Source organism: Miniopterus schreibersii, assembly GCF_964146895.1.
Source record: "Miniopterus schreibersii genome assembly, chromosome: 14".
In the NCBI taxonomy this organism is placed as follows: Eukaryota; Metazoa; Chordata; class Mammalia; order Chiroptera; family Miniopteridae; genus Miniopterus; species Miniopterus schreibersii.
Window position 1 is genome coordinate 4,864,265 of NC_138114.1, and position 14,342 is coordinate 4,878,606.

A 14,342-nucleotide genomic window follows, 5' to 3' on the forward strand; every position below is an offset into this window, starting at 1 on the left:
CATCTCTAACTCTCCTACCTTTCTCTATATATTCCCTTTCTTGTTTGTTGTGCAGAAGTTGTTCAATCATCCCTCATTTGTTTCCCAGGAGGAACTTCTCTGTATGTAGGTGTATACTCAGTATTTCTGTGGGAGGAGATGAATTCAGGGTCTTCTTATTCTACCATATTCGGCAACCAAATCCTTACTATTTTTGGTTTGCTACAAATTAGGAATGAGTGTTGAATTTATCTAAATCTTTTTTATGCATATATTGTGATGAATATATTTTTTCTCCAGTAATATATTAATATGACTAATTACATTAATGCATATAAAACCAATTTTAACATTTTATATATTATTAATATTTTTAAACACCAATAGATTAAGTTTACTATTAGTTTAGTTTTCTTTTTCCTTTTTTAACCTCTGATTGTAATCTCCTATTTTTGTAATGTCCTTAACTGGTTTTGATATTAGGTAATAACAGCCTCATAAAATGCACTGAGGGTTTTTCTTTACCTTCTTTCTCCTTGGAAAGACTTTGAATATGATCCCAATAATGTTCTTATTCAATATTTGTTATTATATCATCTGTGGCTGGGATTTTCTTTGTTGGAAGTCTTTACATTGCTGAATTTATTTAATATTCAGCAAATATTATGGACTGAATTTTGCACCCCCTTAATTCATACTCTGAAGCCCTAATACATTATGTGGCCTTCAAAGAGGTGATTAAGGTTAAATGAGGTCATAAGAGTTGGACCTTAACCCTATATGTCCGGTGTCCTCATAAGAAGAGAAAGGGATACCAGAGCTCTCTTTTTGTGCAAACACAGAGAAAAGGTCAGGTGAGGACACAGTGAGAAGGCAGCTCTCTGCAATCTAAGAAGAGAGACGTCAGCAGAAATTTACCCTGCTGACACCTTGATCTTGAACTTACAACCTCCAGGACTGTGAGAAAGTAAACTTGTTAGTTTAAGCCACATACCCTGTGGTCTTAGTTATGAAAGTCTAAGCAGACTGACTCACTGGATTATTATTTAATTATTTTATTTCTTTTATCAGTCATTTTAGGTAACATTTTTTCTAGGAATTTAGACATTTATTCACATATGTTGGTATAAAGTTGTTCAGAATATTTCTGATTTTTATAGTTCTGCTCTATCTGTAGTTATAAATACTTTTTAATTCCTAGTATTATTTTATTATTTATCTCTTATTCTAAGCATTCACAGCAGGGAGGATATTGCCCCAAAGGGGTGAAAATTAGACTTACTGTTTTAATTATAAAACTGAGTACATAAAGAGATATACAGTAAATACGTGGTAAAAAATTTCATGAGGTGACACAAGAAAAAAGGTATTTTTTTTCCTCTTGGGGAAGTTATATTTTTTAAAACATTGGGAAGCACTGTCTTATTTTATGGTTAATTTTATTAGAGTATTATCTATATTAATGAACTCTTCAAATAATTTTTCACTTATTTTTACTCTCTATTTTAATTTTTATATATTTTTTACTTTATTTGTTCTTTCTCTAAAGTCTTCTTTTCATTTTCTTTTTGTTTATTTTACTATTCTTATTCCAATATTTTTTGGTAAATTATTAAATAATTTATTTTCACCCCCTTTGGGCCAGAAATTTTCCTCTAACTTTCTCTTTCATTGTAACTTACACGTTTTCATATGTTTATGCTATTTGATTTTAAGTATATTTTAATTTTAGTGCTGATTTTTCCTTTGATCCATAAGTATTTACATGTAAGACTTTAAATTTTCAATTGTACGTATTTTTTCAAAAATTATTTTTGTTATTAATTTCCACCTTAATTGCATTGTGGTCTGAGAACATTGTCTGTACAGTACTATTTCTCTGAATTTTATTCAAACTTGTTTCAATACATGATTGGGTGGAGGATTACTTATAAACCCATTAAACCAGGTTTATTTTGTTGTTCAAATCTATGTTTTAAGAAATATTTTGTCTTTTTGACAAATGAGAGCTGAAATTTCTTATTATAATAGTGGGTTTCACAAATTTCTCTTTATTTATTTCTCATTGTTAGTTTATTAGGTGTATGCTGGTTTAAAACTTTTGTAATTTTCTGGAAAATGAAACTATTATTAAGAATTTACCCTCTTTAACCCTAATACTGTTTTTTCTGCATTGTAGACTCCAGTCTCCTTTTGGTTTGCCCAGCATCTCTGGCATGACTTTTTATTCTTTTACAGTCAATTTTTATATGTCCTTATGTATTAGATGTGTCTCCTTTAGAAAACATATAGCTAGATTGAAAACAAATGAACTTAACAAATTCTGTCTTTATCTTGTAAGTCAAGTCCATTCACATTGTGGAGCCATGGAAATGCACCATTTAGATCTCTGACAGTAGGAAACGTAATTGAAAGAGAAGCAGCTATGGGCTCCCCACCCACAACCACCATCCACCTCAAATTGACAGAGGAGACACCCTTGCTACCAGGAGGGACACTGATGCAGGCCCATGCCTAGGAGAGCTCAGGCGCCTGTGACGGCCCCAGGACTGTCCATGTCCATGGCTGAAACTTTCTTGGAACTGCTCTACCCTCTGAGAGTCCACCTACCTAACCCTGTTTTATTCTCTCCATATATAAACTTTATAAAACTTATCTACGTTGGTGACTGTCCCTGTGATTTCAGTGTATAGGTGTTCCCAGCAATCATGGGGTTTTTCAGCCCCTTTGCTCACCCTTGTTTCTTGAAACCCTCTTCTTTCGTCTGAGTTCAGTTTCCTTCCTTCAGAAGCACATTCTTTAGCAGTTCTTCCATCAACCTTAGGCCTTGCACATCTGAAGACACCTGTTTTGTGCTCACTCTTTTCTAAAAATTTTTATTTTTCGATTAAAGCTGCTATTCAATGTTGTTTATATTGGTTTCAGATGTACAGCACATTGGTTTGACATTTATGTAACTCAGGAAGCGATCCCGGGTGAGCCCAGCGCCCACGGGCACTGCTCAGCTGGAGTCAGCAGGCTGAGCGCGGGGGCGTCCTCCGGCGCTCCGCCACCTCGCTGGGGCTGGCGAGCCCTGCCTCTGGGCCCTGGTGCCGCATTTCCATCTTCACAACGGGCTCTCCTCATGAAAGGAAAGCTGCACCTCAGGGCCACCTCTCTAGCTCTGAATCCTCCTTTCCCTACCTCAGATTTATCTTTTTTGTCCTTTACAACCTAATCTTTGTGACAGATGCTCGCAAACCTTGGGAAGCAGAGCGGCTGCCACCGCGCGAGCCTGCGCCTCGCCCAGGCGCCCGGAGCGCGTGCTGACTGCGGGGAGGAAGGCGCAGGGCCGGAGCGGGGCTCCTTTGGGCGCCCCGCGCCCTCCCCAGGTTAGTCGGCTGCCCCGCGGCCCCGCCCGCCCTGGGCTCACAGAAGGTGCCCCCACATCTGGCTGCCACTGCGACGCGCTGGGCACCCGAGGCTCTGCCACCTCCGCTCACCGCTCGCCGCGAGGCGGAGCTGCGGGTAGGGTAAGCCCGGAGCGGCACCCAGAGGCCTCCCCACTCCCCGCCTGGCCGCCCCCCGCCCTGGTCCCTGACTTCTCCAGCCCTTCGCGCTGGGAGGTCTGCGCGCTCGGCTCTGCGACGCAGCGCGACCGCATCACTGCCCCGGAGGCCGGGGCGAGGCTGGGGCGAGTGCGGGGAGGTGGGGGCGAGGCTGGGGCGAGTGCGGGGAGGCGGGGGCGAGGGGGAGGCGAGTGCGGGGCGGCCGGGGCGAGGCTGGGGCGAGTGCGGGGCGAGGCTGGGGCGAGTGCGGGGAGGCGGGGGCGAGGCTGGGGCGAGTGCGGGGAGGCCGGGGCGAGGCTCGGGCGAGTGCGGGGAGGCCGGGGCGAGGCTGGGGCGAGTGCGGGGAGGCGGGGGCGAGGCTGGGGCGAGTGCGGGGAGGCCGGGGCGAGGCTGGGGCGAGTGCGGGGAGGCGGGGGCGAGGCTGGGGCGAGTGCGGGGAGGCGGGGGCGAGGCTGGGGCGAGTGCGGGGAGGCCGGGGCGAGGCTGGGGCGAGTGCGGGGCGGCTGGGCGCAGACCCGGCGGCTGGAGCCGCTGCTCGGCGGGGCGGGGAGGGGCTTTGGCGAGCGCCTGAGGACCCGCGGGCACGGGGCGTGGAGCACCCGGACTGACATCCTTGCGGTTGCCTGGGTCGCAGGGCGCCAGAGAGAAGCCAGGACGCACAGGCAAGGGCAGCCTGGACCCTGGCCCGGGCCTGAGCCAGGGGGCCGCCTCCGTGCCCAGCTGCCGGGCACCCGCGAAGGCCGAGGCGGAGGGTGTGGGGCCTGCGAGGGCCGTGCCCGCGGGAAGCCCGGGTGCTGGCTGCGCTGGGCGTCGGAGCCGGGCCCGCCGCTCCCGGAGGCCAGGCCACTGCGCCCCTCGGCCGGCTCCACGGCTCCCAGGTCCCTGCGGAGGCCTGTGGGCCCCTCGGGGCGGGCGTGGCCGAGGCGGGGCTGCGGGAAGGAAGGGCAGGGTCCCGCCCGCCCAGGTCTCCCTGGGGTGGCGCGGCGCCGCAGCGCTCGGTGGCGGGTCTGCAAGAGGCGAGGTGCGCTGCCCTGCCCCTGGGGCCCCTGCCCCTGTTACCCCTGCCCCGGGGACCCCTGCCCCTGGCGCCCAGCGGCGGTGCTCGCGGGGTCGGGATTCCGCTCAGCTTCCTCGGGCTCTCCGCGGGGGTTAGTCCTGCCTTCCCGGCCGCGCTTCCCTGCCCGTCACCTGCCGTCTCCACCCCCTTTCTCTCCAGCGCCGCCCTGTCGGCCTCTGCCTCTGGGCTCTGCCTTTTCTCTTGTCTCTTCCTGTTCTCCTCTCTCGTCTGTCTCACTCTTTCTGGTCTCTCTTCTCCGCTCCTACTCCCCTGTCCGACTGCTGTTTCTCTCGCCCTCCTCTCCTCCCAGCTCTCCTGCGGCGCAGCACATCCCCCGAGGGCGCTTTTCCCGAGGTGGGCCCTTTGGGCTGCAGTTCACTGTGTCCCACCCCCCTCATCTGTGTGGCTCCCCCCCCATCCCCACCCCGCTCATCTGTGTGGCTCCCCCCCCATCCCCACCCCGTTCATCTGTGTGGCTCCCCCCCCCCATCCCCACCCCGTTCATCTGTGTGGCTCCCCCCCATCCCCACCCCGCTCATCTGTGTGGCTCCCCCCCATCCCCACCCCGCTCATCTGTGTGGCTCCCCCCCATCCCCACCCCGCTCATCTGTGTGGCTCCCCCCCCATCCCCACCCCGCTCATCTGTGTGGCTCCCCCCCCATCCCCACCCCGCTCATCTGTGTGGCTCCCCCCCCATCCCCACCCCGTTCATCTGTGTGCCCCCCCCCCATCTGTGTGGCTCCCTTGCTCTCAGCCAAGGCCTGTGCCGGGCCCTAGGCTAGCAGAGGGGCACCTGCCCCAGATCTTCCCTCAGCAGGTTCCACCCAAAGGCCTGGGCATGTAACTTGCTCAGTGCCTGTTGCAGGACAACACACAGATGACCAAGTTACAGATCTCTGGGTTCTCAGGATGAGCTGGAAAAAATACTTGGCTTTAGAGACAAGACATTGATTTAACCCGTTTCTTGACAGCTGCCTTTAGTAATAGACACAGGAAGCACCCACAAGGCTACACCTTTCCTGAACATTTAGGGGACGTTGAGGCCCCGCCATGGGTGTGTGGGGGCCCTGCGAGGCCAGGCAGATGCGGGGAGGGGGGCTGGATTCAGACAATAGGGAGGCCAGGGCTTGGCATGTGAAACATTTTAGTGAGAGTTAAAAGTAAGAAATTCACTGTATATTTTCAACATATATACTTGTCAATGCTGTTGATGTGCAGAAATTAAGTTACATAATTAATGTTGAATGAGACATTTTATAGCAATTATTATGGCATTTGAAGTTAATGTTAACATTAGGTAACCATGGTGGAAATATTTTATCTTAACATCAAAGATTGTCTTAGACACATTCTAAGTGAAGAAACCTAGATAAACAAATCTGAGTCATTTTAAGGAATAAAATAAAAATGTTGTATATCAAAGTAATTTTTTGTTTTCCATTAAAAATTTTAATTTTGTCAGAGAGACATTATTTCATGATATTTTCTAATATAGAGAGTTATATGTTCAAACAAATATACTGAAACTTATATAGATAGATGATAGATGATAGATAGATAGATAGATAGATAGATGTATATTAAGTTGTGAAAAGAAAACTTGTTTGCTTTTAAAGCTGTTAATTACCACCTAACATTTGAAGCTTTGGATTCTTATAAATTAACCTCTTCTGAGTTTATTATGATTTTTAGTAATAATTCAGCTTACTAAACTGTTCAGTTGATATAGAAAAGGAAATTTGTCAGTAGATAAATCACAGAAGGAGTAAACAAAAACTAAATGTGATGGAAGAAGATTGCAATGTATTTGTTGAAAGAATCTTTCATTTTAGATAAAAGAATGTTGGACAAATTCATAGGTATATACATAGAGCTTTGATCTGGGAGACTATTTTCTTGATTGGACAAATTGTATTTTAAGTTGCTTTAACCACTGACTTCCAATGTATTAGAATTCTGGGGTGGGGTGAAATGGGTGCTTTTCAAATGACAGAATTATCATGTGTGCTTTGCTTACATTTCTTTTCCAGAAACCCAGGAGGTGACAACTTTTCTTTAACACAGATAATTACACCATATTTTTAAATTCAGGGTTAAGTCTTGAACAATGCTTTAAAATGTTTTGTTTGTTTGCTTTTTAAGTAGGCTGTAACTGTCCTTTCTAGTAGATGATGCTATTGTTGGCATCAGGTAGAGTCTAGCTTGGAAATCTGATACACAAACCATGGACATTTCCCTTGAAGACAGCCACTGGAATTGATCCACATGGCCAAGTTAGGTCTCCAGCCGACCTCGTTATGGGCCTGGTAGCTGACTGCATCCTGGAAGTCTTGCACTTAGTTTTGTTTGAACACAGCAGGCACTGATGCTGGAGGGGTGTAGGCACAGCTGGACATAGAGCTTATAGGGGCTGGCCAGGAAGCCTCCTCTCTCCCATCTCCAAGGCACCACCAGTCAGCCTCCATGGAAGCCCGGGCAACTCTTCAGTTTTTAAGTTTCTCAGGATTCTAGGGTTAAGAAGATGTCTAGAAAACATGTCTGTTTCTCTCATCAAGAAAACCCAGGGTCTCACAATTCATATGTAGAAGAGGTTGATAGATGATTATCCTCTGAAATCTCCCAAAAGGGCCTGAGAAGCAGCTCCAGATTTTAGGGAACCAAGGGATTGAAGCACAGGAGATATTTTCTGCGCTTGTTTGTTTTAGCTGGAAAGGAAGGCAAACACAAGAAGGCACTGGCTGGCTGTGTAGATGGTGTCACTGGATAAGATCTAGTTTCTGAGTTGCAGCTTGGAACTTCCGGGGGCCAGCTCGCTGACTTGGGTGGAAAGCATGTTCATATCTCAGAAAAATGGGGTCACCTGGTTGTTTGCTAACAGGTCTTTCTTCTGTAAGTGGAGGGGAGAGGAAAAGTGCCGCCATTTGGTCCCTCATTAAACAAGATTGTGCACCAGTCCCTGGGTACACAGAATAGAGGGAAGGCAGCCATGACTTGGACTCTGACCTTTTGCAGTAGTGTGATAATAAATTGATAAATTGAAACTACCTGATGTTTGTTGAATTGGGCTCTTTAGCACTTAGATATATATCACCAGAGGATATGTTTTCCATTGCTTTTCAGAGAGAGTGGAAGGGGGAGAGAGAGAGGGAGAAACAGATGTGAGAGAGACACATCAATTGGTTGCCTCCTGCACAGGCCCTGACCAGGGCTGGGGTTCTAGCTTGCAACTGAGGCACATGCCCTTGGTCAGAGTTGAACCCAGGACCCTTCACTGCATGGCTGACACTCTAACCACTGAGCTAAACCGGCCAGGGCAGCACTTAGATATAATCCATCTAATCCACCTAATCTTTACAACTACCTAATGAAGCGGGCAACAAGGTGATCCTTTTTCACAAATGAGAAAACAGAGGCAGAGAAAAGATCAGCACCTTGCCCAGGATCACAGGTTTGGTAAGAGCAGAGCCAGGTTTGATCCAGGCATCTGGCCCAAGAGCCTGTGCACTTCTATGTGATATAAGGCTCGATGATCACATGGGATTACCTGGGATGGCGTGAAAAGGACAGTAATATGGGAAAATGTGGCCAGTGCGTCTCAGATGAAGGAATGATCTAAGTCTGCGTTCAGTGCCTGGGGAATGGGTAATAAACAAAGAAACGTGCTTTTACCACCTAATGTGGGGTGGGTGAGGCTTCATCTTTCAGAATGTAGCACTTCCCTTGTTGGTCAGTAGAATCCTGGCTGGTGGCCCAGGAAGGTTGAGAGCCTGAAGGAGAAGCATCCCCATGGTTGGGACAGCTGGATGTGATCAGACACTCTGTGAACTTGACAAGTCAGTTTTGGGTGGTTTCAAAGATCATCACTTAGTAATCCCATGATCTAAGGACTAAAAAACGGTTGGAGAGTCTGGGATTGATCAGATTCTTTTAATAGGAAGGACATGGGTGGTATTGAAAGATGTCTTGGAGACTCAGAGGGTATGTGGCTGACTTCAGACTGAAAGAACCAGGAGGGACAAGAAAACTCCCTTCTCAGGACACACACGATAGAGAATGACGAGGACCAGTAGTAAATAGTGTCAGGGTGTGAGATCCCAAGATAAACTGAGGCTATTGAAGAGAATAAAGGGCAACAAAGTGGTCATTAATATTGGTTGGGAGCACGGGGGGGACAGGGCTGCATAGACCCACTGCTGCCAGGGCGGCTGGTGTCTATGGAAAGAGAAAGAGGAAGGAGGAGCTTCGCTTTGCCCAGACACAGAGAAACATCCCCCAGTTTCAGAGGGCATTGGTAGGTCCAGGTGGGAAAGCAGGAGTGAGACAGTGCATGTGGTCTCCTGTCCCAGAGCTCACTGTCCAGGGCAGGGGGTGACCCCGGAGATGACATTAGATGTCTGCAGAGGGCGTCTGAGAGGTGTTGGGGTCCGAGACAGAGGTGCATGTAGCCTGGAGCTGGATGAGACTCAGAGTCTGACGCTGGCTTTGGAAAGGACCCTGGGAGTCTATCAACAAGAAGAGATGAGCGTCAGAGGTAAGCGGGGCTCACGGGGACGAGCCACGTCAGACTAACATCGTGTTCCATTCTGAGAAGCTCAGATCTGGTGACTGTGGCACAGAGTGGACTGAGATTAGATGGGGCTGCAGATAGAGTTGTGTAGGACATTCTTGCACTTCCAGAGTGACCTTACCCAGCTGTGCCGATGCATGGGAGAGTGGTGACCCTCGGGGGGTTGGGAGTCAGCCCAAAAGTCCCGTCAACACCTCATCTGCTCGTTTGCTTTATTTGCTCCCTTTCCTGCTCCTCGTTATTATCATGATTATTACACTATGTCATCTCCTTCTCTTCTGTCTCCTCCTCATTGCTATTATCAAGGTTTGTCTCATGGCACTGTGGAGGTGAAGTTGGGTGAATACCTAGCACAGCAGTTGGCAGAATCCAGATGCACAGTGTCTCAAACAGCTGGGGTGCGCCTCTGAGGTCAGCAGCCTGAGTTTGGAGCTGGGGTGAAGCACTGAGGTCAGCAGCCTGAGTTTGGAGCTGGGGTGCAGCACTGAGGTCAGCAGCCTGAGTTTGGAGCTGGGGTGCAGCACTGAGGTCAGCAGCCTGACATTTGGCAGCTGGGGTGTGGTTCTGAGGTCAGCAGCCTGACATTTGGCAGCTGGGGTGCGGCTCTGAGGTCAGCAGCCTGGCGTTTGGCAGATTCGACATGAATGCGGTCGGGTTGAGACATGCAGCTTTCCTCATGTGGCTACTGTGAAAACTCCATGAAGTAAGGTGATTAAGCCTCTGGCACATAAACCCTCAGATAGTCAATAAACAGTGACTTCCATTTTTATATCACGAAGGATCCTGGTAGCAAAATATTCCATCCTGCAGTAAAGCCACATGTCCAAAAGTTCAGTGCTGAGAAGAGGGTTGTCACCTTCGTGGCTCAGGGCACTCTGGGCAGTTCAGGCAACAAGGGTCCACGCGCTGTGGTTGACAAAGGTTGCCTGGGCTGAGAAGGCAGCCCAGTGGGGCTGTCTGCAGAGGGATGTGGGGGTGCAGCAGGCTGGGGAGGACAGCAGGGAGGCTCTGCCCAGGCTTGGGAAAGATATCTAGATGATAGCTCTAAACCAGGGGTGGGGAACGTCTGGCTCAGGGGCAGTATAAGGCATGCAAAATCATTTGGTGTGGCCCTGCCCAGGCAACCACAGGTGGGACTAGAAATTCAATAAGTCCAGGAGCTTTTTCATAGCAACAATACTTTTGTATGGCCCACACATGATGTTATAAATATCCAAAAGGCCCTTGGCAGAAAAAAATGTTTCCCGCCCCTGCTCTAAATGGTCATAGAGAACTGTCTGAGACAGAGAGAGAGAGAGAGAGAGAGAGAGAGTGTGTTTTATATGTATATGAGTATGAGTGTGAGTGTATGTTTATGTATGTGTGTATGTGTATGTGTGAGGATATGATTGTGCCTGGGTGTGTGTTTCTTTGTAGACCGATAGGGCTTCAAGACAACCAGTTACTCTGAGAAAGGAGAGAATTGGCTTCACCCCGATTACAGCCATGCGCTGGCAGATCTGGAAAGGACTGTGGAGATAATGCAGCCGAACCCTAGTTACAGATGGGGAATGGGGCTGGGAGAGGTGGCATGGTTAGCTCAGGGGCACTCAGTGGACTGATGGGGCTCCTCTGCTTCTTCAAGAAACATTGGCCAGCACTGACCTCTGATGTCAATGTCACCCTTTTTGAGGAATTGGTTTGAGAAGGATGTTAGAAGGGCTCGGTCTGCATTCCCACCAGCAGTGCACCAGGGTTCCCTTTTCTCCACACCCTCACCAGCACTTGCTGTGTGTTGATTTATTGATGGTAGCTATTCTGACAGGCGTGAGGTGATATCTCATTGTGGGGTTTTTTTTGCGTGTCTCTGATGAATAGTGATGTTGAGTATTTTTTCATGTGTCTCTTGGCCATCCGAATGTCCTCTCTGGAGAAGTGTCTATTCAGGTCCTGTGCCCATTTTTTTAATTGGGTTTATTTGTCTTTCTTTTGTTGAGCCTTGTGAGTTCTCTATATATTTTGGAAATTAACCCCTTATCAGATGTGTCATTGGCAAATATGTTCTCCCATACAGTAGGTGCTCTCACCTATAAGTAGAATTTAATGAACACAATAAACTGACAAATGAAATAGGCCCAGAGGCATGGGTGCATGGAACAGACTGACGAATCTCAGAGGGGAGGGAAGGGGAGACAGGAAGAGATTAACCAAAGAACTTATAAGCATAGCCCATGGACACAGACAATAGTGTGGTGAAGGCTTGGGGTAGGGCAGGGACTGGGAGGAGAGCAGTAAAGGGGGGTAAAATTGGGGAACATCTATAATACTGTCAACAATAAAATAAAATTAAGTTAAATTTTAAAAAGAAGGGCTCAGATCCCCCTGGAAGCACAAGTTGGGGCACCGTGAGTGTGACATGGGTAACGCAACCAAAGCAGGCTTTGGGGACACACTCTTGGGTTTCAGCCCCAGCTGCACCTCCTACTTGCAGGCCACATTAGGCAGGTGTGTAGCTTTCCAAAACTCAGATCTTCCTATCTGTGAAAAAGGGTAAAGATGGAAGGAGGTGACATATGCAAAACACATATCACAGACTCTGCCACCGAGATGGAGGGCGGGAGGGCAGGCAGGGTGCCTGGGCTTCCTTTTCCATGTGGGACAAGAGGCATGGCAAGAGGAAGGAGCTGACAGGAGCCCACGTGGTATTTATGCATAATACGCCTGCACAAGTACCCGCAATGAGACTCAGCTGCCTGCTCCTCAGGGCTCCTGGGCCTGGGGAAATATTTCCTGATGACAAAGGCTTGGAGCACTCAGTCCTGCAGCCCAGCATGAGGTGGGCACCACCTGAGGTGGGCACTTGCAGATGGGTTTCCCAATTTCTAGAACTTGCTGGCAGAGTTGATTAAGGGAAGGCAGGGATGAATGCCTCCCCAGCAGGGCTGAAGGCACCTCTCCTCCTCAGTGCCACCCTCGAACATGACCACTATATGTCTCTTCTCGAAGCCTCGAGAGCAGTATAGAAGTTGGTCCAATTGACTATGCCCAGCAAGTGGGCACAAGAAGACAGTGCACAGTTACCAGGTGAGCAGAAGGAAAGCTAGTGGATTAATGTGTGAGGAGAACCAAGTGCTGGCTCTTTCAGGGAGTAGAGACAGGAGAGATCCCCACTTGTTCCAGGGGTAGGGCCAAGCACAGAGGTGACAGCCCCCTGGGTGTAGAAGCAGTGGACAGACACAGCCCCACACCTACCCTTTCATGTATGGGTATTTATTGCTTCAATTTTTTACTCTCTGGACACCTGTACCTGCAGGAGCTCGTGTCCCCAGGTGCTTAAAGTTCTTGGCACTTCTGACGATTTTGGCAGGAGGAATTGGCATGCCGTTTAACAAGGAATGCAAACTGCCCTAAATCAGCATGCAAACATGTTAGAGCCTTCAACAAAGTCAGATGGCTGGTGGATGCCTTGTGTGTTCCTTTATTACAGCAGCTGCCACCTGGATGCTCACAGGTGCAGAGACAGTACTGAGTCATGTCTCTGGGTGGCGGCATTGTGCAGTGTGGTCCTTCCCCCCTGATGGAGTCCTGGAGGCGAAAGTAGGTGGCATAGAGCTGAGACAGGGTGAGTTGAGGCATCTACAGTAGTCAGGGTTCTTTGGATGCAAACAGCTACCTGTTACTTCCTCTCTCTGCAGAGTCCTGTGGTCCAAGTGGTCCAAGTATGGCTGGCCCAACCATCAGGGGAGCTCTCCAATCTCATAGCTCTTCCCTGAAACAAGCCCTCTAGAATTCCAAAGCCCTGAAGATGAAGATGACAACTGTTGGAGCTTCCACCTTGCTGAGCTGTCCCAGGCCCTGCTAGTCAACATGGCTGCTGGGAAGGGGGTTCTGTGCAGCCCTTCAGCTGAAAACAGATGGTGGCGTGGTGAACCCGAGCAAAGCCGGGGCTGCCAGCCAGTGCTTCCACAGAAAAAAAACCACCCGGGCTCCAAGGCTGACAGCAGTGGTGGCCAGGATGAGTCCTGTGTGGAGGTGTCACTGTCAACACCCCAGGGCAAGCTTAGACTGGAAAAGCCACTGGCCCAGAAAGTGTGCTGGGAAAAGGGGCAGAGCGCCTTCATGGAGGTGCCTAGGCTGAAGGAAAGGCTACAAGGCAGGCCGGCCAGGGACAGGGAACATGATGGCCTCAGGAGCCAGCCTGGCCTTCAGCAGCTGGCCCAGGGCGTCCCCGGGGACCCCACTGGCAGTACGGTCTTCTCTTTGTGGCCCAGCAGAGCCAGAAGGGAGCAGAGAAGTGCCTTCAGCAAACCAGCCAGATGTCCATCGGGGAGACCTGGGTCAACCTCGCTCTTCCAGGCAGGCAAACCTGCAGATGCCCTGGGGGAGCTGTTGGGGCTCATCAAGATGGTAGACATCCCTTGTTGGGGTCGACTTTCCAATGCCAAGATTTTGGTGGGTGATTTCTTGAACCTGCAGACACTGCCACAGAGTGCTCCTCTCTACAGTGCTTTCTTGGGTGCTCCCACCCTGTGGCTAAAGCATGCCATGGCCCAAGTGCCCACAGCCTCACCACCCTCCACTGGCTCCCAGGCCCTCCTGCCACCCACGTTCACTTTCCTGGGCTTGTCCACCCAGAACTGGTGCGCAAAGTGCAGCCTCTCCTTCCACCTGACCTCTGACCTGGTTTTTCATATGCGGTCCCACCACAAAAAGGAGCATGCAGAGCCTGACCCACATTCTAAGAAGCCGACAGAAGAGGCACTTACATGCCCCATCTGCCAGGAGCACTTCCGGGAGCGCCACCACCTCTCCCGGCACATGGCTTCCCACAGATGAAGGTGGCTGTGGGACTCTGCAGTGTCCAGACTTTGGCAAGGGGCAGCAGGGACTCACTGGGGCTCCCTGTAAGGGGCTATCTGCAGTTGTCTCTAGGGCTGTCTGCACTGGGATGTGTAGATGAACAGCTCAGTCATAATTTGAAAAGGACAGTCCTCAGCTGCAATGTCTTTTGAAGTAAATAAAGCTGAAATTAAATGATGCCCTTTGCTAACCCAGGTGTCAGGACCACGGGGCACAAAGTGCTTCTAGCATCTGCAAGAGTGAGGGCCTGCTCCTGTCACCACTCCTTTGGCTCCACAGAGCCAAGTTTGGCATGCAGCAGGGGCGTGAAGGCAGACAAGCCTGGGATGGAGCCTCGGCCCTCTCACTGATA

General features: G+C 49.5%; 1 protein-coding gene across 1 annotated transcript; it reads left to right on the plus strand.

Annotated features, from left to right (window-relative positions):
* Positions 1-12,997: 12,997 nt before the first annotated feature.
* Positions 12,998-13,966, plus strand: ZNF488 (zinc finger protein 488; the record flags this gene model as incomplete). Its single annotated transcript, XM_081158575.1, has 1 exon — positions 12,998-13,966. One exon carries the CDS (start codon positions 12,998-13,000, stop codon positions 13,964-13,966), a length of 969 nt encoding a protein of 322 aa, XP_081014701.1.
* Positions 13,967-14,342: the final 376 nt, after the last annotated feature.